General features: G+C 35.2%; 1 protein-coding gene and 3 long non-coding RNA genes across 4 annotated transcripts; 1 reads left to right on the top strand and 3 right to left on the bottom strand.

Annotated features, from left to right (window-relative positions):
• Nucleotides 1-269: 269 nt before the first annotated feature.
• Nucleotides 270-4,511, top strand: LOC100893683. The gene is made up of 2 exons (XM_030989276.1): nt 270-381; nt 3,608-4,511. Exons 1-2 carry the CDS (start codon nt 279-281, stop codon nt 4,096-4,098), a joined length of 594 nt encoding a protein of 197 aa, XP_030845136.1. The 5' UTR covers nt 270-278; the 3' UTR covers nt 4,099-4,511.
• Nucleotides 4,512-7,753: 3,242 nt separating this feature from the next.
• Nucleotides 7,754-11,546, bottom strand: LOC115925450. The gene is made up of 2 exons (XR_004064728.1): nt 11,437-11,546; nt 7,754-8,880 (listed from the first exon to the last, which is right to left on the bottom strand). It is a non-coding gene; the product is annotated as an uncharacterized LOC115925450 (long non-coding RNA).
• A 699-nt stretch (nt 11,547-12,245) lies between these two features.
• Nucleotides 12,246-14,360, bottom strand: LOC754817. Its single transcript, XR_004064727.1, has 3 exons — nt 14,277-14,360; nt 13,189-13,248; nt 12,246-12,290 (listed from the first exon to the last, which is right to left on the bottom strand). It is a non-coding gene; the product is annotated as an uncharacterized LOC754817 (long non-coding RNA).
• A 709-nt stretch (nt 14,361-15,069) lies between these two features.
• LOC105440992 lies at nt 15,070-24,966 on the bottom strand. Its single transcript, XR_971878.2, has 3 exons — nt 24,786-24,966; nt 16,995-17,107; nt 15,070-15,108 (listed from the first exon to the last, which is right to left on the bottom strand). It is a non-coding gene; the product is annotated as an uncharacterized LOC105440992 (long non-coding RNA).
• Nucleotides 24,967-26,774: the final 1,808 nt, after the last annotated feature.

Here is a 26,774-nt window from a genome sequence, read left to right as displayed (position 1 = left end):
CCTAATAATGTCTCATTGACAGGGAGGACGGGTGAACAACTTTTCTTACCCTCTCATTTAGCATTTTTTAACTACACGACAAATTTCGGTATGCCCACCTTAATAATGAAAGTTGTGTGGATCCAACCCCGCCCCTGCCCCCATCTCATCCTTCCATAACAATGTTCTATTGAGGTTAATCTGTTTTAAAGTGTAATGACAGGTTTCTCGGCTCCTTTAATTGTTTTAATCATTTTATTGTTTTCATTTGTTTTACCCGGACAGCTCACCTGGTCCACATGATGGAGGTGCGGACGAGTGTTACAGCGGTCACGGTCCTATTGGCTCTCCTCTGCGCGGTAGCAACCGGAGATGACTACGTTCCTTCAAAACTTTATGCCGGTAAGCGAGGCAACTCCCTGAAATGAGCCCCAATTTCTTTCTTTTTATTTAATTCAGAATACAATCGCACATTTTCTTAAAGAAAAACAAATCTCAATTGATTTCTCGAGAGTCTTTACAATTGAGTTGCACGTTCTTGTATTTGATTGTTCGTTAATCCTAAGGTTTTTTCAGCCAAAGGTTATCTTGAAAATTCAGCATTCCAAGAAAAAACAGGGTTCAGTGAAAACAAGTACAAGATGATCACGCACAGAATGATGTTTAATAAGAGGGTAATCATATCAAAGTCTTTGGAGAAGAAAAAAAGCACGTCGTTTTCTTTGTGGAGTTTAGTACGTTGTTATTTCCCACAAGAGGAATTGAAAGTTGATTTGGTATTTTCTAGTCTCGTTAGAATAGGATTCGGGTTTGAAAAAGCAAATGCTTGAATAGTTACGTCGCATGTACGTGAGATAAAGGTGCACGTGACGCGTTGCAATCTTCCAACCGATGTTTTTTGCTGGACAAATGTTTTATTTATTTTTTCTCGATCGTCCCTGGTTAAGATTCCAAGAATATAAAGGTATTGTATTGCATATTTTTGGTAAAAAGTCATTTAAGTTTACAACCACTGGAACTGGGACAGAAGGCTTTTTGCCATAGTTACTACGTTAACCTTATTTGTACCTGGCGTTCCAGGGGCTGTATTATCTTCCATCTATACTTGTTCAATGGTCTCCTTTCTGATTTCTTATGTATTTGAAAATAAATCGATGACGTCTTCAAATGACGTCGGGTGACAATTTTATCATTTATCTTTAAAGTGACTTTTTATTCGTTTTTAATCTTATTCTCTTTCGTATTATAAATCGCCATGCATTGCTTTTATAACCGATACATTTGTTTCAATGACTTTATGAATTCCGTTACTTCTTCGTATATAAAACTCAGAAAACATGGAGCGAATAATCCTTTTAAAAATTATGAGATGAAATTCAAAAACGATTACGTGTATTTTTGTAACACTATCTATTTGCTCCCGCTAACGAAACGTCAGCATTTATCGTTTGAACGTAGACGAAAGTTCCCCTTAATAATCTGAAACACGATAACTCTCTCAATTTCGTCATACTTGCCAGGGGCCAAAGGATCAAGTATGCCTTGTCGTTGCTTAAATGCATGGCTCGTGTGCTAAATCTATTTAGGCAGATAATCAAGTGATCCCGTTAAATTACGAGGGAATGACGGCATCTGCGTCACACCCTTTGTGCAATTTACTAGCACAATTACCAACAATATCATAATTACAGATGTTTAGGGGCGACCCGTGGCCATAACATGAAATGGTATCTAAATATCAGAACCTTTGATGAAATACAAAGAAAAAACAAATTACTCTGAAATAGGCCACATGACCATAAGCCATACAAACAAAATCATCAATACAATTATCATTATCTAAACGAACATGATATCTATTTACCATCAAAGCACGTCAGAACGAAATACAACATTTTATGGGTATACTTGGGAACAATTAAGGTCTTTGACGGTAGAGATAAATGCCTGCATTACGTTTGAATTCATTATAACAATGTAACAGTAGAGATGAAAAGGCCTTTATAAATGTTGCAGGCTAAAATTACTGTTGAGGCTTTTTTAGATATGACGTGGATAAACCTCGGGTTTTAAAAAAAAAAACAAGTTTTAGGATGACGTTAAGTGAAATACGTTTCACATTTTGATATAATAGCACAGAGCTCAGTGTAAAAGCGCAAATACTTTGTAAATGCAGCTGCCATTCGTATTCAAGTTTTCTGTTTAATCGGTTGCGGTTTATAAACGCACCATATTTGAACACGCCTTTAGTAGTTTTGAAGCCAGTTATTTAAATTGATGAATATAAAGATGGAATCCATTAATTTCTTACCCTTGTGAAAAACAAAATTAAAATATCATGCGTAAATTGATGTCCTAATTAATTTCTCTTTCTCAGTTTATTTATTACCTACATTTTATATTTTCAGTCATTTTTCGCCATGTCATACTAAAGGGTGAATGAATAGACATCGATCAAGTGCTTTATGTTTACCTAAATAAAAGCCATATATTTCTGCATGTTTGTTTTAATGATTTTATTTTTCTATGCTTAACGCTTCAAGCATGATGAAATTAAGCCTCATTTCATTAGTTGCCTGCTCTAAATAAAACATTATTTGCTCTGGCATCTAAAGGGCTCTTCCACCGATCAATAAGAAACAAAAACGGAAACGTTTTAAGAGCAATTTACGACATAACGTCACTGCCGGTATGGTGACGATCCATTGTCGAAATAGTAGAAAATATACTTTTTTACGAGATGAAAAGTGTGTATGTGGATGGGGGGGGGGGGGTGTGCTTTGAATGGAATAAAATATAAACCGGTGACGGGTTCCTGTATTCATTTGCCTGGGGGGCTTCAAAGCTTTAATATTTGAACTACTCCGCAAAGATTTACACACGGCGCTCGGCCAACACCGAATGCTTAAGTGCTCATTAATTGTGTTTTTTCCGCCATTTCAAAGAGTGAATTGAGGTTGTGAAAATTTGTCATCAGTGGTAATTGGACGGCGGAACGCGATACTGTTTGATTTAGGTCCTTTAACAAACATCTGCTTTTAAAATAGTTGTTTGATTCAACAGTTTTGTTTCATCCCGGAGACATTTTAATCATTTGTTTGTGCTGATGTGCTTAACGGCTAAACCTTATTGATATCATTATAATTTTCGGTAATGGCATTTATCTGAAAGATAAATGATCATATCTTGTGGCGTAATGCATTAAGTATTATGTGCTCCAGATGGTAATTGAGTTTAACAGTAATGACAAAAAGATATATCACACAGAATAGTTCAAACAAACGACGGATTGACACTTAATTAAGTAATGTTGCCGTCCTCGCACTATTGTTGATAGCTTACTTCCAGAATAACTCCAGAATTTGTGATATATTATAACAAACAATATTTAAAGAATATCAATGGTTATTCAATATCGGAAGTCGACCATCATAAAAGGGGCATACGTCCAACGTCCATTTATGGCTGAAGAACAAAACCTATGCTTATAGTTATCAAATATTTCAGTCATTATTAAATCAGGTTGTTATTAACTTGACATTTTCGTTAATTTACTTGGCTTCATAAGTTCCACTATTTGTTCATTTTGTGTCTATTACTCAGTTGTTATCTTTACTATTAATTGCAGATTCGAGCCCTGGATCCATGTACGACGTAGATGGCGTCGCGACGCAACCAGAAGATGACAATGATGTAGACGATTTGTTGATGACTGTAATAGCACGTCTAATACAAAACATTGATCCTAATAAACTTGACAAAGCCTCCACCCACCGACTCCTCGCCGCAATCACCGGGCTAAACCCCCCGCAACAAATCCACCTAAGCAAAGCATTACTCGACGAAAACCTCGATCCCGCCAACGCGGATTTCATGATCCCCGATGACGATAAACGAAGTCGATGCCGCGGTAGGCAATGCCGGAATGTTGGAGGTCTTAACCCAAACGCTAACCTACGCCCTCTGCCGTTCGGAAAACGATCGCGGTTCAGCGGCGCATCGCAACACCAAGGATCACTGTCATCATCGTCGTTGGGCGATTTCTCGAACAAGAGAGGGCGCACTAAAAACAGGATACGAGAGAGAGTACCCCACTTCCTGCCTTTCGGTAGACGATAGGGGGACAAAAGGGATCCCATTTCTAATGCTATTTTAGACGATATAATTTTAAAACAAGATACCACTGAGTATAATCAATACAAGGTCAATGTAAAACAAAGAAAGAAAATGCCTTAGTACTGTAGCTAAATTTAATCCACAATAACTCTTAAGGAGATTAATATCAATATTATTCGTGTGAACGATTAACAAACCTTTGATTAACTGATTTATTGTCATCGAATTTGTTTTCTCAAAAAAGGGGTTAGATAAATTTGACTTCAATTTTCAGGAATTTGGATACGTTGAATTATTACAAATGGGATGGGAGAAGGTTTTTTTCTCAAAACCAAAATACCAAAATAATAAGGTGAAATATTTGCCATATCTATCACTTTATTGTATGCTGGAAAGATTACGTTGTTACTCTCCCCCCCCCCCCTCCTTCACCCCTCCCTCTCCCTCTCTCTCTCTCTCTCTCTCTCTCTCTTTCTCAATTTGTCAATGTTGTCTCTACCTCGCAAATTTGTTCTTCTCCCATCTGTCTCCTGTTTACCCCTTCTCTTCTCTTTTGACCATGATTTACTTTGCTATTAACAATATAATTATCATATGCTTCGGACGAATAAGTTAATTAAAGCGATTTAACCGTAGTTGATTACAGAGCGTTTTTATATTCTCTTTTCTTTCCAAACATGTATATTTGTCAGTTTATTTAGTCCATTCCTTGTCTAAATCAGGTTAAAAAAAACACATGTTTAGGTTTCTTCAAAATCGTTTCATTTCCTCCTTATGTTAACATTGGGGACGTGGTAATATCTAGGAACGGATGTTTAGTATGCATTATTTATAATCCAAACATGATTCGAAACATCAAACAATAATACTCGCTCTTCAAAGCATTAATTTGATATACGAATCGTCAAAACGAAGAATGACGTCATAGGTTCCCTTTTTTTCTTTTTCACTTTCTGCTGAAATTAGCGTAGGCAATGCAATTGCTGATATCTAAAATATCCAACACTTGTTATTGTTTTGTTCCATTCTCATTATGTTGCTGCCATCTTAAATCAATATAGATCATGCAGCGATTCAAACGGTATGAGTGATAATTTAACATGGTATAACACGGTAAAAACCGCTTATTCGTTTTCCCTCTGAATTTTTGTTCACCTAAAAGCTGTGTGCTTTTATAGAAAATGTGACTATTAATCAAACACTTAGTTTAGGAATATCCATTGCGCTTTATGATCATATCAAATCGTAATGTGGTTTCTCTCTACTTTGGCAGAGAGATAATTTGATGGCAGAGGCTCGATAAAATGATAAGTACTATTTAAACGCCAATTGTGTAAAAAAAAATTAATGTCGATGACAAAAGCTTAGCTACAAAAGCCAAGCCAAGCCAAGCTGTATATGTATGTAACGCCATATAAATGCCATCATGTAGATAATTATTATGGTCTGCTAAAATATGATCTCTTTAGAAACATATTTTAGATGACGAACATAATATTTCATAGTATTTACAGAAAAGCTTCAAAACCTTGAAAATTTGATAGTGGACAGGCTGTATTATATTTTTGTTCAATTCGTATTAAGAAATGTACAAAACAGAAATATACTACTCTTATTTGTTGTGTACCATGTATGTGAATTCTCATGTAATTATGATAATGACATTATACGGAAAATTAATGTTTTGAAAATGTCCAAAACGTACTGCAATGCTGTTTTTTTTTTCTTGCTTGGTTTCCGGAGACGCATGTAATGTCGTGTAAAATAATTTGTGAAACGTCCATTAATGGAAAATATGATTATATACATATATATTAAATTACGGAAAATTTAATGAAAACGTCTGTGTATTTGTGTTCTTTGTACGCGCATGCATACTATTGGACATTTGTTGTTTTTGCACTGTAATCATAGTAATCCAGATTCACACGAATATTGTTTTCAGGTTCAGGGTTTAAATTTTACTTTCATTCAAGGCTTATGTAAAAGATACCATTAGCCATCATTACTTACACATTTATTGTTTTCCTACTTAGTGATGGTTCTGCCTAATCTTGAATAGTTAATGAATTTCAAAATCATCAATTTATTATTTATACATGAATTATTCATGCATTACAAAAACAACACATTAAAAACATATTTTAATGTTATATAATGTTCTTTTCTTCTTCAAGTTCTTCGGAAGTAAAATAAATTACCCGTATTCTTCTCCATTTTTCACTTCCTTTCTTTTTGGTTTAGTTCTTATTCTTGTCCTTCTTCCTTTTGTTCTAATTCTTTTTCTTCTTCTTCATTTTCTTTTGTTCTTCTGTTACTACTGGTCCTACTTTAACACTAAATAAGAATTTGCATTTTATGAGAACTCCAATTCATGTCTTTTTTGAAAAAAAACTCCATTAGACCCTATCGACACCAGCTAAAAAAAAAAAAAAAAAGGAAAATTATTCAAAGAAGAAGAAAATGTATATATGTATAAAGTGATTCGAAAGTCAGGCCCCATCCCCTCCCCACCCCACCCCACACATATATATATATATATAATAATAATAATTGAAACATGTAACATGAATGCGGCATGAGGGTTGGCGACATCAGGAAGTTGAAATATCATCTTCCGGCCATGCATGATCTAGGGGAGGACAACACTCCATCCACAAACCACGTACAGTGTGTTCGATAAATAGTCATCCCCTTCCCCCTCCCCTCCCCCTCCCCTTCCCCTCTTTCTTCCTCTCTCTACAACTTTCTCTCTCTCTCTCTCTCTCTCTCTCGCTAACTCTCGTCCTCAGACTTTCTCCAATCTCTCCATCTAACACTATTTTTCTTCCTCTACCCCCTCCGTATCTTTCTCTCTCTCTTCACCTCACTCTCTCTTTCTTTCTCTGTATCAATTTCTACCTCTCTCTATTTATTTCCCTGTTCTTTTTGTAATGATATCCATCTCACTTTTGTTTTTATTTATCTCAATCATCCCTTCTTTATGAACATCTATTTCTTTCTCTCCTTTTCTTTTGCATTTTATTTCTCCCTTTTAAATGTCTCTCGTAGCCCACATTGTCCTAGTCATCACATATCCCAAACCATGTTTGATTTGTTCAACATTCTGGTCCTCCCTTCCTCCCCCGATCCACCACTGATGTGTAACAAAATGTCGGAAATAAAGGCTTTCCAAAGGTCAGGTTTATTTTAAAGATTAATCATCATTTTATTGCGAGATGTATATAATAGTTTGAAGAAAATAAAGAACGAAATACAACAATCAATTCATTTGAATACTACTACATTATAGTATTTTTTCAGATGCGCATTATACTGAACGGAAAAGGAAATCATGTTTGCTTCTTTAGGTCAACCAATCTTTTTTAATCTGTTCATATATATACTGTTGGCTAATTGTTCCAGTTCTATAAATACAAGTGAACTTTCCGGAATGAAAAATATATCGAAAGCGAAATCAGAGGCGGAAACATAAAACCTTCATATTGTAAAATGTTTTTCCCTCAAGAGAGAGTTGTCATAAAGTCACTTTCTCTAGAAACGCATTGAGAGAAGAATTTTTGTTTGATACATTATTAAGGTCTGATTCTGTACAACCTACTGAACAGTCATAATTGCTAGTAAATAATGTATTACATATTATTTGCGATTCATTTTCATTTGAAATGCTCCCGTGTAATAAAGTTTCACTCGAGGCTATTAAACAATAAATTGCATTTCAGTCCCATTTTGCATACATATCTGACCAAATTTATTACATTTCCGGTAGCAATTTACTTAATTAAAAAGAGGAAACAAGTACCACTGTAAGTAAAGTGAATGATTTTGATATGAAATATGAATATTTCATTTGTGTTTTGTTTGAAGGAACGTAACGGCTCTGCAGTATTTGGCACACTTCAAAATAATACCTTTTTTCATTTAAAGATACCCCTGCCCCACCCCACCCCATGGAAAATGTTGTAGATTAAGCTTTTCATTATATTCAATGAAGAAAGTGATCCAATAATTATACATATTATTTGGAGTCAGATGTTATTTACCATATTTATAGTTAAATTTCGTTGCTTCTATTATCGTTGCCATGGTTTTATCCCGCACAATACGTTAAGAAGTAAACATTACCGTGAAATAGACATAAACACAATTTCCGGAGTAAATATACGTGCTCTGTTCTTTAAGTTTGCTTGTTAGTTAGTAATAACCCTTTGCTTACTGGAACATTGGTGGTCCCTGTGTTAAGCCTATGGGAATTAGATAATTTAGTAACCAACGGGTTAAATACAAGGTGACGACATGTAATAGTGCATGTTTCTCGGGATTATGTTATAATTGCACTTATTTTCCCTCTGGCATTCGTAGCTATGGCCCCGCATAATATAAATATTTATAATAAGGTTTCCTTTCAAGCAAGTACAATCAAAATTAATGATGTTAAAGCGAAACATAGAGGACGAAACAATATTTATAGTACTTTCCCAAATAAATCATGAGCGTAATAAGGATAATAAATGAATCCGTCTTTGTAATAGCCGACATATCCAAAAGTCCTTTTCGCAATTTTTCATTACGTATTCAACAAAATATTAATATAGTTAAACTAAATATAAATACATTATTTACATTATAAAGTCCATTGATAAGAGGCTGATGATTGGATGATTTCTCCCAGTACCAATGTCCATTGTTATCTTATGTACATGTTTTCTCTTTAATTAATAAAATTGTATTTTTCAAGTCACGAGTGAAACTCGGTCCACCGACTGAGGTGCTACTTCTGACGAGCTGCAAGAAACCAAACAAAAGGATTTAAAAATAATTAGAGATTATAATCGAATACCATCAGGAAGGTTAACGAATTAGAAGAAAATAAAAGAGAAACGGGCAGGAGGCAATGGTGAGAGAGAAAGACTTAGTGGTGACAGACAGAGGTAAGGGGGCAGAGACAAAATGGAAATGTGAATTAAATAAAGACAGGTAGCCAAGAAACTAAACGTATAAAAAAAAGAGCGGGAGAGAGAGGGAGAGAGAGAGAAACTGACAAAGACAAATACAAAGCGAGAGATAAAGAGACATAAAATGAGAGAAAGTGAAAGAGAGACCGACAGAGTCAGAGACAAAGAAAGAGAGAGAGAGAGAGAGAGAGAGAGGAAGAGAGAGAGAGGAGAGAGAAAGGTTAAGAGACAGAGAGGCAGATAAAGAAAGTTGTACATAATTATTGAGAAAGAGAGAGAGAGCGCGAGGAAGAGTGAAAGGGGGAGAGATAGATTGAGGGAGAGTGGATGCTAAATTCACAAATCTCTGATTTAACCTTAGTAATATGTACTGTTCTATACCACTCATCTTACATTTCATATATATATATATATATATATTCCACTCAAAATTCTTTAGAACGTATTGACAAAAATGATGAGATGAGGAGGAAAGGGCACAGAATGAACGTGTGTACAAACTTAAGTTCTGCACTAATTGGGCTATACGGACTACATAGTCTACTAACACAAAATAAGTGATTTAAAGGAGAAATGGTGCATGTAAAAATTGATTTGTCCACAATGAAATTACGAACATGATATTTTGTTAATGCCAAAAGCTAACAGCAAGATGGGCAGAATAATAATATAGAAAATGTAAACAGAGCGAAATTTTGAGAAAATAGCTATACAGAATACCAAACAATTCGTCTATAGATGGCGCTATGTTACTCAAAGCAAATTATGCTAAGAGTTTTGCCAGTGGAGTTTGAGTGCCAGTGAGAAAATAATCCCGAATACAACTGCAGTCGAGGCGTCGATTCCAATGAGCAAATTCATTTAAAAAAAAAACGAACTCAATACACAGCAAAGACCATAAACCCTGTATTTTGACGCAAACGCAACATCAGTTCTTGACTCATGAATGCTTTGAGTTTTATTACGCAGACTATGAATAAAAAGAAAGTTTACATATGTGTTATACTGTATGTTTGTGCATTTTCAAATACCAGCAGGCACTATGTAGTGTTATTCGATGTTTTGTGATTTTTAGCAGAATTCGTTCAAATGATAATTATTTTGAAAAAGACCAATTTCCCACAATAAATCACAGTCAGTTACTATTATTATTTTAAAATCTGTTTATAACTTCAAGAAGAGTTGACATAATTAAATTTTACATTGTAGTCTAAAAAGTAGAATTGACCATAAACTCCCCATGCAAACGAGGTGTCATTTTGTCGACGTCAGATTGCGTCAGGGAATTCGACGCATCATGAAAGCATACAAAAAACAAAAGTGCAAATGTCTTTTGTTCACTAATGTTTTGGTATAAGTTTATCCTAGGGTTAATTAGTGCAGGAATAACGCAACGCCAGGCGCGTACGCAGGGGGGGGGGGGGGGGGGGGGAAGGGGGAGGGGGTAGGGGAGGGGGAGGGGGGTACCCCCCGTACCCCCTCCCTTGAAAAACAAAAACAAAAACAAAAACAAACTTTTCGGCCGGCGCGATTTTCAAATTTTCGGGAGCAAAATAATAAAGCTGAATCGTTGCGAAATTTTGGGCCCGATTTAAAAAAAAGAAAACCTTGAAAAAAATACTGCGTACGCCACTGATGTATGTTGCATTAACGTTCGACGCGTAATGAGAGCGTACACATTGAATAGTGCAAATGTCTTTCGTTCACGGGTGTTTTAATATAATGCGTAATAAGAGCGTTAGACTGCGCTAGCAAAAATCACCGTCTCTGAGAAGTCACGCGAGAGTTACATTATATAAAATGGAAATGAAAGAAACACGCGAAGCACTGTGTTGAATTACTAACGCATGCTCTAGTTGCGTTGACAGGCGTGGTTAGCGCAGTCGAAACAAAGTAACTGAATTGAATGTGTGTTGCTTCCCACAATAATGCCCTTCTTTGATATAAAGTCGACCTTGTGTTTAAACAACATTTCCTGCCGTTGCACACAGGACGTCAAATTATCTGCGACTTATCGCAACATATTTGCGATTAATATCAATAGCAATTATTAACATAACACAAAGTAGACCAACACAAAAATATAGGACTCGCTTTTAATTCGGTTGAATCAAACTATTTCATGCAAAGAGGGCGCCCATTTGTCATTTCGATTTGGCCAATACCTGCACTAAACACATTTGGAACTTTAACGAAACTGATTAAATGCAATGTAAGCAATGTTCAAATTGCAATCGCATTGCCCCCTCTATATGGTTTCCTTTGTTTTTGTTTGCTTAAGTTTTAGGGATATTTCAAACTAATGTGAGTAGTTCAAGGCTGCAGCGCTCGCTGGCGCAGCCGTACGCCAGGCAATTACAGAAAACGACGTATGGGAACAACTTACCTTCGCGTTTGACGTAATCCATTATTTCTCTCAATACATCGTCTGATTCACCGGCATGCTGATCTAATTGAGCGTTGTCTAGGAGTTGGGCATCACCCAAGGCATCATTGATTTCTAAAATGAAAATTAATTCAACAATACATTGTTATAATTAATGTATGAAAAAAATGTATTATTAATATATATATAATAAATAATATTGTATTTTCTGGAGCCAGATTTTCACGTAGTTTACGCCCATCTGGGTCCAAATAATGTTTTGCAAACGTTTAGTTTAATATTTCTCTTAGATGATGGATCAATATCAACAATATTAGGGAGAAAGTTCAAACTACGTCTAGCTATCCATACAAATTATGATGATAATTATAGTTATCACGTAAGAAAGTACGCCATATAATTATTTTAACGAAATATTATTTATCAACAGTATTATAATAGGCAAATGTTAACATTTGCCTATTGTCAATGAATGGTATACACTCCTTTTTAACTTGTTGATAAGTTGAGTTGCCACAACGTTTTCGTGGAGAGGACGGGAGTGTGGGGGGGGGGGGGGGGTAAATAAACATCCATACATGGCTACTCCATGCATGCTCTCTTTAGTGAGGTTTTCATTTGAACATTATTCAATGTGTAACACAACTTTCATCCGAAGCTTATCCTTTTCACCCCTGACTCGTCTTTCTTCCGGTGACCGTTTATACTTTCAAAATACACATTAGACTTTCAACGAGGTTACTCGTTTTTGCAGGTCCCAGGGAAAGTGAGCTTTATGAATGTTTAATGAAGTATGGAATGGTGTTACTTGCCTTCTGGGCTCAGCAAAAAATCCCAGTCCCTCTTCGCTGTCCCTAAAAAAATAAAGAAAGGGAAATATGAAGATCGGGAATAGTGAGCACAATTAATATACAAATACAAACAGAGAGAGAGAGGTGAAGAAAACGAGAGAGAGAAAAAGAGGGACAGAGCGAGAGGGACAGAGAGAGAGAGAGAGGGACAGAGAAAAAGAAACATACAGTGAAAACATCATGCATAGAGAGACGAGGGAATGAAACAAAGAAATAAGAGAGAATGAGAGAGAGAGAGAGGGAGAGAGAGAGAGAGAGAGAGAGAGAGAAAGAGAAATATAGGGGCACACAGAAACAGATAGAGAAAATAATGTTGTATTCAGGCTTAATGAATGCACAATTAATTTCTAACCAAAATCGTTTACCATTCGACAAAAATACTTGTTAAAGCGATATGTTGGAGTGTTAATATTTCACCTTAACACTGTCAAGTTTATAGATTTGGTGCCGTTTTTCCCTGGGTGGGGGGGGGGGGCTGAAGCTGTTATTATATATAAAGGGAAGTCTCACCAGCTTTAATAAGACATGTTCTATCTCAACTTAATAAATATCAGCTTTTTATCTTTGGGACGTTGCGGTTCAAACATTGTTTTTTTAATGCACTGCATCTACTATGTAATATATCTCGATGTAACCCACTGAATGTTAGTATCGGTAAACAATTATTTTACATGGTGAATGAATAAACAAACACACTAACACATACTGTTCTTTCTGAGCGTCCAAGTAATTACAAGGTACACGTATACACCTCAGTGGAGAATTGCAAATGTGGAAGAAAGCAATTCTAGCAAAAAGATGTCACTGCCAGGATGGGATTCGATCCATCCTATTTTGGATTTAAATTTGAGTGAATAAATTACCACTTTAACACGATATTTCACATTCCGATTATACATACCGAGTATATTTGGACGGGGCCCCCATACTTCCCTTTTGGCGAAAGAATCGTGTTCAGGTACTGCAAAAGAAGAAAAGAAAAAAAAAAGGAAAACATAATAATTTTGTTCTCCAGCAGTTTATTATTTACAGTCAACTTAAACTTTGAACGATTACCAATATTTCCAACTATTTACATTAAAAAAAACGATCGATAAGCTTCAAAATAGAATGTTGGAACTTAAAAACTGGATTTTAAATCAAACAGGACAATTATTAGACATTTATTTTTTCATAAAACATGTGTGTGGTGTTTAGGACAAGGGTCAGATCAATTAGCATTGAACGAATACGTAATGTTTAGGCTAAAAAGGTTCCATAACAAAATTATCATCGTGACACAAGAACCCTTATTTATACATTAACTATCATTATAATTATTATAGGTGGGTCGTAAAACACTAACCGCCTGAGCCACATGTCAAAGGTTGGAGGCCGGGTTTTAGGAAAATGTGTGAAATTATCGTGTTTTACTCTTTATAATTATGCCTTATTAACAATATCCTAAAAAGGTTGTCACGAGGCTTATCAATGCCTTAAATGGGCAATTTGCAAATTCATTGTGTTATCAGAGCAATCCTGTAGTAAAATAGGTGACAACTATTTTGAGCAAAATTGCAAGTGTGACAAATAAACGACCATGCAAAGAGACGATGAAAGCAACCACAGTGTTTAAACATTATAACTGGGTACAGAAACACTTTATTAAAATTGTTTGTTTATTCATTCTTGTATTATTACTCTTATTTTGTAATTATCATTATTGTTATTATCATAATTATTATTAGTAGTATTATTACCATTGATATTAATATTATCATTATCAATTATGTTTATTTTTCATTTGTGTTTCCTCTTTTAAAAACTGATATATATATATTAATTTTACACAAATCATTTATTCATTTTTATTATCATCATTATTTTAATGGGGGTTCGCAATATAAAAGTATACGTCAAGTCGAGGGTTGAGTTTTGGCAAAGGTGGACAGTTATCATGATGTTTATATATATTGCAGAAGATAAACAATTATATTGAAGGTTTCTTACCCAATCGTTTACCGACTCTTACTCGTGAGTTCCATGCCCTTGTTTGAATGTTTGACGCCCCATCATCTCGTACCGTAGGCCCATCTGTTAGAAAAGAGATAAATAATAAGAATAAATATAATACAAATAAATTTGGTAGTAGCGGGGAGGTCCCTGGTATTAGTAAGACTCTTTATTTTATAGCCCCTAGCCCCTTGTGTCGTTATCTGTTAATTGTTTTGCCTTTTGGGGGGCTTATTTTTCCATGATCCATGGATTACTTCTTTTCGTTTTTATTTATAGACTTTTTTCTCCACTTATTACGTACAATGTCACATAATAGATGAAGATATTTTAACTGTTGTTATTATTCTCCTTTCATTTAATAAACGTATATGAAAGAAAAAATAGAGTACACACAAACTATCCATTATCGCACTTTATTTTCCCTCTTCTTACTGGCCATCAACATTAAAAAGAGTGAACTTTAAAATGTATTGAATTGTATGTTTACACGTACAAATGGTGATTCTCGCAAGTTCAAAGTATGACTATAAATTTGGAAAATTCGGGTCCTTTTAAATCCGCACTGTCATATTTGTAGTTACGTGCTCCCTCTATATAGAAAACTTCTCCAATCGGTGCCTGTTGGTTCCCCATGATCCTCTCTTGCTTATGTTAGTTGAGAGCTGAGTTAATGAGATAGCCACCTATCAGTGACCTCGCTGTGTGGTCCAATCCATTCTGGCCCAGTAGTATTGACAGTCTTTAAATTGATCCCTATTAGATATCGATTTAACTTGTAAGTCTTGTACTTACACCGGCTCTCTGTCATTTTAGTCCATCCTCGGTACTTAAGTGAAAGAGAAAACAAAATACATGATAAGTATCATATTTTAATTAACAGTAGATTGTATAATTATAATGTAAATTGTTTTAATGAAATCCATATTTATGTAACAACATGTGGAAGATAACAACAACATCATCATAATTATCATCATCATCATCATCATCATCATCATCATATTCATCATCATCATCATCCTCATCTGCATCACCATCATCGAAATTTGTATTTTCAATTACCTATCTGTTTCTGCTTAATAAATGTGTTAATATATTTCATGGGTTTGCCTGGGGCTGTTGTATTATCAAGCAATCTGCTTACAATGACAGTCCTTTTTCCGCAAATAATTTTATAATGTTTTATAATGTTTGAGGAAATCTAGTATTTATGACTGTTTATTAACTACATGAATGCAGAAGAAAATCAAATCAAATCAATTCAAATCAAAAGAGGAAAAAAACTGAGAAAAAGGGTGTGCTCATTCGGGAAACGAATACCTGTGCTGACAGCCGCTACCTATTCCGGTTATATTAGCTTTCTATTTGACCATTATTTTCCATCCAACTTTAACGGTGACGAACATTTCAAACACGTATATATGAAATTGAACTAATTACTATCAGAACCTTATGCTATTTCATTTCAAAGAACAAGTATAAGTATCGATGTCGACGATACCCCCCTCTCTCTCTCTCTCTCTCTCCCTCTACTTTGTACGTACTCGTCTTAAACCAACCCGGGATTTATTGTTTGCTTTACGAAGTCTGCAACCACGTTAAATAATTAAAAACTCGTTGCGAGCAAATAAGCCCCCGTTTACCGCTCCTCCTTCAAACTAAAAACTTAATTCATTTTATAATTGTTGTAACCCGGTTGGCCTGTAAATATTTTTATAAATGTTGGCTATTGCTGTGGCAATATCCAAAGCAATCTGACAACAATGAGCTATTTAAAGACTCGTTAATCTGCAATTGTGTCTCTTTTGTTTGTAAAGAGGTAATTATCGTTTAGTATACATTTGTTGCCACAGATAAGGTTGTTATAACAGTCAATGGGCATCGATAAACTACTCACGTGCATTGATTTGAAAATTCCGACAAGTTTCGAGGTCTTTTTAAGTATTGTTTATTTGTACTTTTAAATCATTTGTCTTCTTGCTCCTATTTCTATTCTTCTTGTTATTCTTCGTATTCTTCTTCTTCATCTTCATCTACTTCATCCGCTTCTTTTTTTCCTCTTCTTCTTCTTCTTCTTCTTCTTCTTCTTCTTCTTCTTCTTCTTCCTCTTCTTCTTCTTCTACTTTTTTTATTTATAATCTTCATAATTCTGTTGTATTCAACGTAATTTTTCTTTATAACATGAAGTTTATTAACAAACTGATTTGTCTGTGCTTAAATATTATTCATTTAATGCAGCCAAATATTGATGTCGGATTGTTTTAATATCATCATTATAATCTTCTTTTTTTTCCACAATTGTGCTACTAATTGTCCGAATTTACATTAGAGCCATCGTTTAACAATGTTAAATCTGAGATGCACGGCCCTACTTGTAATCAGTGTCTGGTATATATGGTGTAATATTGTAGCCCTAATTGCGCTTCAAAATGATCAAGTAGTGCCTCAAAAAAGTAAAACATCTTTGAGTGACCGATTTTACCATACTCGTTTTCCCATATAGACTGTAGTGTTATGAAAACCGTTAGGAAAACGCAAAATTTGATTTCGATTTCCAATCATAAATATCTTGATAATCAGGGAGGCGATCGGCTCGTAAAATTCATGGGGTCCTGACTGACCTAAGGATTTATAATTATCATTGCAGCATGAGCTAAATCCAGGATTTTGTTTCAGAATCTGAGACAAAATTACCCAATCCCTTAAACTCACCGTTGGCTTTTTCTTTACCTGTCGGGGGTTGTCAGCGAAGGCCATTGCGATGATCACAGCCAACAATGTGATGCCGACTGCCTTTAAACTGAAGCCAAACTTCATCTTGCAATCTAGAGAGAGGGATACAGAGAGAAAGAGATATAAGGAGATATGAGAGATTGATGTATATAATAGAGTAAGAAAGGGAGGGAGGAATATATAAATGGAGTGACAGAGAGTTTGATAGAGAGACGGGGTGAAATACAGATAGAAAAATATAGGGAGTGAGTGAGAGAGGAATGAACAGAGAGAGAGAGAGAGAGAGGGGGAGCACAAAAAGTGATAAATAGAAAGAGTAAGGGAAGAAGGAAGACAAAACGAAGAGAGAGAGAGGAGTTAAGGGGGGGGGGGAGAGAGAAAGGGGTGGGGTGGATGATAAAAATAGATATATAGATAATAGATAGATAGATAGGTGGATATTTGGTACAGAGAAAAACAGACAGAGAGCCAGCGACTGACATACATAGATATGGTATTAGCAAATGCAAAAAGGAAACTGTTTAGCCATTTATTATATGTATTCGAACGTTTTAATAATAAAACCTCAACACAACTCTAATTTCAAATGAACTCGGATCATATCCGTTGCGGATGAGGTGTAATTTTGGTAGCGTTGTGTAATATCTTGGCTTTAAATCAAGCCCGATGAAGAAATTAGTGCAATGTATAATATTTCCTAGCTGCTGGTGCATTTGTGCACTCGTTACTTTGCGTTCATGGTTTTATTATCTCACGCGGACGCACACTCGCGTAAAAGACTGGGCGCCATTCATTGACGGGGCTCTACGTCAGCAAACTAGCGCATCACTATTCGACCGCTATTAATAATGCCGGCATGCACACACTTTGCTCGTTCTCTTTGTGCGATATATTAACTTCAGTTCATTATTTTCACCTATATAAAACAAACGAAACTTTTACAATTTACCCTAAAACATATTCACTGGGTAAATGTTCTCGTAAATCATTGATGAGGCTAGAATATATCAAAGATTATTCATAATACATTTTCTTTAGGGCAATGCGGATTTCGAATGCAGTAATAATTAGGTTCCATATATTGTATTACAAAATCATCAAGGGAGCATGACGATCATAGCGAGTTACGTGATGCTTTGAAGAAATAACCATCTGCCTCTCTCCATCTTTAATTCTCTCTCTCTCTTTCTCTTCCTCTCTCTCTCTGTCTGTCTTCTTGAGTAGGTTTTACGATGTAAACGAGCGTATCTCGTTTCTCTCGAATTTCTTTCATGGTTCCCATGTTTGAAATGTAAACAATTGAATAATTAATCGTTTTTCGTCACGCCATTGTAAGCGATGAAGGCTAAAACACATTTATCAAGCAGAAGCACATCACCATAGGGGCGAAATGAACAAGGCAAAGAAAAACAGTTAATGGAAGAAGGAAATCGTTATTCAAAAAGTCGCAAATATGTAATTGTTTTCGTGTATTGTGCATCCTTGTTTTCAGATAAACTTCTTTAAAGGCCACACAAGATAATCTTCTTTCATCTTATTGTATTTATCACGGGATAGGTATTCGACATGCATCAATATTGCTCAACTGTTTCCAGTGAAAGATTTATTTATACGGATGTCAAAAGGACTGTAATGGAGCTAAGCTTGGATAAGTATGCAAAACCACCGCGCTGCATATGAATCAATGCTTTCGTGAATTGGTGCATATTGGTTTGTGCGAAACGGCAAGTGTGGACAACTAGTGCTGAGAGGCGCATAAATGAACCAAATTGATTAAAGAGACTCCTGTATTTATTTATTTACTCCTCTTTATTTAATTAATATTAATATTAAAGTTTTGTGATTTTCATTCCATTATTCAAAATATTATTGTTTTTCAATTATGTACTATTACTACTATTCGATATGTTTTGATAAATTATTTGTATTCGAGTCACACATTAAGGGTTCTAACATGTACAAACAGTTACATTTTTAACATGTTAGTTGTTGGTTGTTTTCATTGCCTTTCTACCCGGCCGTTCGTTTACCACAAGTGTACTTTTACACACAACAAGAAGCACATTTTTAATTCATGAGTGATATTCTGCAGTTGTGAGTCGGTCAAAAGAGGTGCACATCGTTTTATTTCTTGTTTGTTCGATCTTATGTTTGATCCTACTATGTTTGACCTCATGTATGTTTGATCTCACTCTTACTTGTATTATTATGCATGATTTATTGAATAAAGAACAGATGTATTAAAGTTGTGTGTTTATTATAAGTTTTGGTAAATAATGTTTTAGTCACACTATGGTGCGCTTAGAGACACCCGTGTTAAGCGCCTAATACATATTGTCTATTATTAGTATTGCTTTATGCAACACAAAGGATTTGATAAATTACTCAATATAATTGTGTAAAGAGGTCTTGATTATCATCATGATCACCCTTCTTAACATCGGTACAAACAGATTAATCTTCCGCTGACAACAGTGAAACAGTTAAACAATCCCTTGGTTCACGCTTTCTGTGATAAATACAATGTTGCACAGGGAGATTATTCATGTGGTATTACATACTTAGCCCATTGGCTACTGGGACCAGATGGCTTATGTATTAGAGCCGATGAAAAATAAATAATTCAGTAGTTATTGGACTATTCCCTCCTTGCTAATCCACTACCGGAATAATAGATTTGCGTTATACATAGAAATCAACCCAAGCGTTACTTTTAAAGAGATTAGGTATCTTTGCGTCAGATTTTTGAGAGAAAAAATCCTGGATTAAGCTCATGCTGCAATCATAATTATAAACCTGTAGGTCAGTCAGAAACTTCAAGACTGTAACAAGCCGATCATGTTTCTGAATATCAAGATATTTATGATTGAAATTCGAAATTTCAAAAATTGTTTTCCCAACTGTTTTTTATAACACTACAGTCTATTGGAGAAAATGAGTATGGTAAAACCGGTCAGTCAAAGATTTTCACTTTGGGGGTCATTTTCAAGCGCAATTTCAAGGGCTTCAATATTTCACCATATCACAGACACTGAAGGCCATTTATCTCAGATTTGGGAAACTGGGTGTTGCTGCTTCTTAAAACAGGAAACCCACACTAAGCAATTCCCAAAAATGTGTAAGCTTGTAGTTAAAGAATTGTCTTGAGTGAGGTGGACAGATTGTAACGCTGCTCCCAAAAGGAAAAACACAATATATTCACATTCCCCCAGGGAAAGTGTAAATTGAATCCACTCATTTATTCAAAGCCGCTTATCCTGATTTAGCGACTTCAGGTTTAGTTTTTGTAAATATGTAATGCACTCAACTCTAATGAATAAGCTTATCTTTACTAACAATTTCCATTTTCAGGCCCAAAAACGTAATCTTTGATTTTGTCAATGGATTTCCTTCTCAGGAGAAAGTGACAAATGGCTGGCGATATGCATGACATAAGGGCGCTTTTCATGAGACTTTGGCATGGAAATAAGTAATTGACAATAGTTGGAAATGAATTTGACTGCAAGTAATATTTTACCATATATCAACTGCATTCGATTTGTAATTTTTAAAACATTTATTCGTTCATACTTCATGAATACATGCACGAAGCTTAAGCCTTTAGAATAACATTACCCGATTATTACCCGCCTAAACACACGACAAACATGGCAATGACTACAAAACATGCCACTTGCGTTTGTTCGAATAATGAGATTGTCGATTTCCACAAAATGATCTTACATTTCTGCTTGTTTATCAAAGGATATACTTAAAATACTGAGTGAAAGGTTATCAATGCCTTTAGATTAAAGAGTAGAATTTGTTTTATTTAATGGTACCTATGAACAGAAATAAGTATTGGTTTCTCTGAAGCGAATGGACGAGGGAATCGGAGAGGTAATTTCACCGCAAGTAAAGTTAAGATGGCTGACTAAAGCCACCGGATTAGGAATGAGAACTCTGTGATAATCCTTAGTCTGATGAAATTGCAATTGAAATAAAGATCAAATGCCACACAAAGAACACACTAAGCAATATGACTAATCATTGTAAATGGGGTTCAGCGATTTTTTTTCACGGGGAGACAGTTATCATCTATTGCTTTTTCGGGGGAGGACGGATGAGGGGGGGGGGGGGGGGGGGGGGGGGGGGGTTACGAGGCATAATAATAATGCTCGAAAATCATAATGTATCAGAAAATGAAATTAAAAATTTGTTTATGTCTGTTTATATAAACTACGAACACATTTACGTATAGTATCTTTTCTTGAAATACAAAAATAATTCATCATCATATTTTTCGTATAACCATTTTGCCGGGGACAAATATCGTGAGGGATGTTAGGCCACATCAAGATTTAAACATACATTTATCGCTGTTTGCGAGGTCATAACACATTTAATATGCCCTTCGCATAGATTTAGTTTCCTATATTCATTAATATTCCAATACCCATTTGATTCACCATCGAGGGGATGACTTGTTAGTTATTAAAAGGTTACTTTCTACCAAGGTTCTTCGTAATGGCGTGCCAAAGGTCATTCACCGCTAAGAGCTGTCTTACTGAAGCCATTGCTCTACTAAACATGTCATTAAATGAAACCTGAAGTACTAGCAAATGTATAATGGAATCTCTTTCACACCTGTGTTGTAAAGATTTGACCTTTGGTAGGGGCCAGAAGCTCTTTTGCGAGAGTAATCGAATAATTGAGAATGCCTTCATAAACTATTTACAACAAAACTAGTAACGCCGTGTCATTCTGGAATAGCTACTGTTCTATGTATCGAAGGCAAGGTACCTTACTCCCCGCTCAATCATACACGTGTTTGGATTATGTTTCAAACACACGTGACTTGAAACAAAATGTTTATAAAAACAATCATAAGCGTTGGTTTTACGTCCATTTTTGCTATGTAAACCATGGTATATGATAATGTTATTCTTACATATCACTAATCCATCCATCACTATCCCCTTGTCTCTATTATTTCATTACTTTCACTTCAATTCAATCAACAAAAAGAAAGGCATAACTCAATCAAGCATAAGAAAATATTTTAATAAAATTAAAACGAGGTAGATAATTATTATGCAGATATTAACTGGTAGAGTGTGTAATATAATGATGTTTATGGTTCACCAAAAATTGTTATACTACACATCCTAGCGGTAATAATCTGACATCGTAAATACCCTTTATTACCATGATTAAACATTGTTATATAAAATGAAAGATAATTGCGATCTTATGCCTTGTTTGTGTCTCGAGCCGTCCAGCCTTCCGCGTCAAATGCGCGTGGCTAAGACAATGCAAATAGTGGGGGAAGCGCAAATGCGCGCATGATTGATTGGACAGTGTATGACGAAAAGAACATATCTATGTGTCGGGTGGAGAAAATAACAATGAACAACATGACCCGGAGTAAAATATGCTAATTGCAATCCTCCCAATCGATATCACGTGACGAGCTTTTGACCAATGAGAAATGTGTATCTGTCAGACCTGCCTAATATGAATAAATATGTATCAAATAGTTATCTAAATTTGAGATTATTGCTCTGCTTTGTAAAGCTTCACGCACTGTCTTGATATTAAATAAAAGAGACCTGTAGTAATGTAAACTCTGTGCCAATCATCTCTGGGTTCTCTTTTTGAATCATTTAGACACAAAATTCCTCTTTACGGAGACACATTCAAATCACGATTAAAGCTTCAAAAATATTGTACCAGTAATAACACGATCGCCACTGCTTTGAAGAAGAAAACAAATCAACTAAAGGCAATTTTAATAGCCTTGTTCGTCACCTATTGAAATGTTATAATGTTATATAAAATAAATTACGTAATTTAAACATGATCTCTATCAGACAAACAGTGGTAAATATGGATAAAGCAATAAAGGAGCTGTGAAATATCATTACTTAATCTGGTAATAAATTAATGCCCAACATGTAAAATTACGCCTAAAATACATATATTTCTTAAAGGCACACTGTCTTACTTGTAGCTAATTGCTCCCTCTATATAGAAAACTTCCCCAATCGGTGCCGGTTGGTCCCCCATGATCCTCTTTTTTCTTATGTTAAATGAGAGCTGAGTTAATGAGATAGCCACCTGTCACAGTGACCTCGCTGGCTCGCTGGGTGGTCTAATCCCTTCTGGTTGAAGGAGTAAAGCCTGCCTTTAAGCCGTTGTGCCTCATCAATGTCTATTCTTAGTTCTATCGAATTTCCTGTTCATTATTCATTGAATGCTAACAATATTGATGACAGACATATGCGAGAAAAAAAAGGACAGATTATGTTTACCGACTCAAGTAAAACAATGAATCACGATTAGGCTGATCAAAACATCCGAAAATAATTTAAAGATAACTTTTCATCAATAACAAAATAAGGAATGAAATATTTTATGCTTGTATATTCCGTGAGCAAGATGAACTTCGTATCTTCAGATTAAATTTGGATAATTTGGAGGCCTTTTTTGTATCAGTTCTTATAATGATTTCATCTTACAAATCTAAACAAGAACGAATTCGAAACGGGTTTTGCATTCGAGCAATTACATTTTATATAAAATCAATCAATCAAATCAAGCAATAAATCAAATCAAATCAAATCAAATCAAAATATTGTTGGCAAACCTTTTTTTTTTTAATGTTTGAATATGACGAAAAAATTGTATATGTTTGTGTGTGTCTCATCTTTTTGTTATGTATTTGTTTAATCGTGAGAATAACAGAATGAGATATTATAATTCATGATTTTCATGATATGCTCCACGAAAAGAATGTATTTTTTTTTTACTACGACCCTCTACTTATAGGAGCCTTGAAGTGTGGTACAAAAATCGATGTTTACTTAATCTAATAAGATCAAATATTTGCCTTGAATCATCAAAGTATGAATACATATATTCATTATAAACACCACGAAAGAGGTTCATTTAAGCTACCTCGATTTCAGCTGAAATCACATGTCAGGTAGAATGTGGGCTTCCTTAACGGAGAAGCGAACATATATATATATATAAAGGCAATCTCTAGAATCGTTTATTATACAAACAGTAAATTATTTTACTTTTTTCTTTAAACTGAATAGCTAGACTTTGATATAAATGATGATAATACATAGTAATAAATAAAAAATAAGTGAGAACCTGGTAATGTTTTCTTTTAATCGGAAGAAAAGGATTTTTCAAAAATAACGTTTTCAAGTCCGTTGAAAACATGACCGAAATATCGAATGGTTATTACTTAATCTAAACATTTATCAGTTCAATGGAATACTAACCTGTTGACTCCTCACTTATTTAATTCCCATTGACTTAATGCAAGAATCTCTGGTTCCCGTAGGCATCAGGCAATATTTGAAACCAATCTGGAAAAGCCCTTTATCAATTTTCCTCTCATAGTATGAACGAACAATCATTATTACGCTTTATGTCTGAATAAATTACTGTAAGATAGCCAAAAGATAGTTAAAATGAGAATAATGTGAATGCATAATATTTTATGCAAGATACGGGATTAATCTATAATTTCCTTCATTATAATTATGTACAATACGGTAAACACATAGATCAGTAGAGTAGATAGTGTTGGAAGTAGCCGGAAAATTCGGGAAGGCAAGGCTTGTGTTGGAAACGGCTATATCAAATAAAACAAACCTAGATCGGAACAATATTAATCAAACTAATACGTTTGTAAAAATTGCATAAAAATGCCCAACAAAGAATGTAGGAAAGTTGAATTCAATGAGTAGTAACGAGTGCTGTTAAACTTACCTCTTTCGCGTAGTACTGCTGATTGGCTGTTGTGTGCGATATCGTTGAGTTGGAGAGGGTTTAATTCGCCGAAACAAAACTATTCTTCTAATTAACAAGCTCCTTTCCTTAAAACCGTATCCACTGATACCCTCTCACCTCGATCGTCGAATGCCCAATTAAAGATTACGCTTAGTTTATAATCTTTTCCTTGGTTTGTTCTTGTGACGTCATGTCAAAACGGACCAATCACAAGGTGGACCCTGCTTGCGCAGGACACGGGGGTAGAGGGGTGTGCAAGTTGTTTGATGGCGGCGCGATCGGCGTTTGGTTCGGAAGTGGCTCTGAATGTCGCGCTGAGGGCGGCAAAGGCTACTATAAAGCTTCTTCCAAGATATGCTCTCTCTATCTCTCCCGCCCTCCCTACCCTCTATGTTTATGTCTGTCTCTCTGTCTCTCTGTCTCTCTCTCTCTCTCTCTCTCTCTCTGTATGTCCCTCTTTGTTTCTATCTGTATCTCGCTGTCTGCCTGGCTCCGTCTGTTCTTCCCCCTCTCTCTCTCTCTCTCTCTCTCTTTCTCTGTTATGCGTGTTTGCGTTTGTGGGTGTGTGAGTGAGTGTGTCTTCTCTCTCTCTTTCTACAACGATCTTTTTCTCTCTTGTCGTTCTCGTTCTCTCTCTCTCTATCTCTCTCTCTCTCTCTCTTTCTCCTCCATCTTTTGTTTCCGCCTAGTTATAATTAAGAAGTATGATGCGGAGGAAACAATAAAAACATTGGGGAGGAAGAGAGTGCGTGGTGTGTAAAAGATAATTGTGATATGGCAATATCGCAACGGCCAATACTGAAGAAAACAAATTGTTATGATAGGAAAAAAGAAAATAAGATTGATGTTATATCAACTTATACATTGAAAGAAAAAAATATTTTCTTTGAGCGAGTGGTAATCAGTTCCTATTCACGATGGGAGTATATTTTAAGTTAAATGAGGGGGGGGGGGCTAGTCACTCCTTTAAACACTATTCTTTAAAGGGGAGGGGAAATGGGCAAGGAGCATTGCCACAAATATATTTGATTGGTGACTTCCCTCCTCCCTCCACATACACAAACACATCCTGCATACAAACAATTTGGAACACTAATTATCATGAAAGTAACACTTTTAAATAATTTTATGACCACGTAAATAATAAATACAAACAAGTTATCATAATATTTATCGTAAGTTAAATTGGGCCTTTTACCAGGACATTTATTCCGCGGTCATCACCAGAAAATCCATGCAGATATAAAAAAACACTGGAGTTAGTTTCAAGGATTGGCAATCCAATCTTTTTCCTGCAGATGACAACAGATAAAATGGCAGTACAAAATTAGGTTTGATTATTCAAAGCTCACACTAGTTCACTGTCTACACGCATCAGGCGTTTCGGTAGTCACTTCTTTGTCGTAATAATTATTACGAAGAGCTCAACTTCAAAAGGCGCTAAGTCCATTTTTGACCAAAACTGCTTTCTTTATTGAAACGTGCACACTTACTCATGGAGATAACATTCATTAGATTATTTCATTTCTTCTTCTCGTAATGTAGAAGACTTATACTGCACATTTAAGTTTGATTTCAAAAGACACTATATTCACTATTTTGGCAAGGGCGATTGCGAATTTGTTAATTTGAACGATATTTGATTTTTATAATTTGGTGGATTTACCACTCTAGATGATCAGCCAAAAAATATATTCGTAACGATGCTGTGGAAATAGACAGTTCTAGACATAAGAATTAATGATAACACATGCTCTTCTAGCAATAAGAATTGGTTTAGCATTGAATTTGAATCATGAAGGCGTTTTAAACATGTAACCATGGTATGGATGACGCTAGACCGAATATTTATTCAAAAGGCGTCAAATCCACAGAAGTTTTTAAACAAAATGGGGGAAAAAATCAATACTATATTTCTTTATAACAAAACATAATTATCGCAAACAACTGATTACCAACAAGGGAAAA

Source organism: Strongylocentrotus purpuratus, unplaced genomic scaffold, assembly GCF_000002235.5.
Source record: "Strongylocentrotus purpuratus isolate Spur 01 unplaced genomic scaffold, Spur_5.0 spur5_scaffold_18, whole genome shotgun sequence".
NCBI classification, from domain to species: Eukaryota; Metazoa; Echinodermata; class Echinoidea; order Camarodonta; family Strongylocentrotidae; genus Strongylocentrotus; species Strongylocentrotus purpuratus.
This window is presented reverse-complemented; position numbering and strand designations above follow the sequence as displayed.

Bases quoted from the DNA above. Each gene is read 5' to 3' on its own strand.
- LOC100893683 (XM_030989276.1), top strand. From the start codon at position 279: ATGATGGAGGTGCGGACGAGTGTTACAGCGGTCACGGTCCTATTGGCT. The intron at 382-3,607 runs GTAAGCGAGGCA...TATTAATTGCAG, and splicing joins TCCTTCAAAACTTTATGCCG to ATTCGAGCCCTGGATCCATG.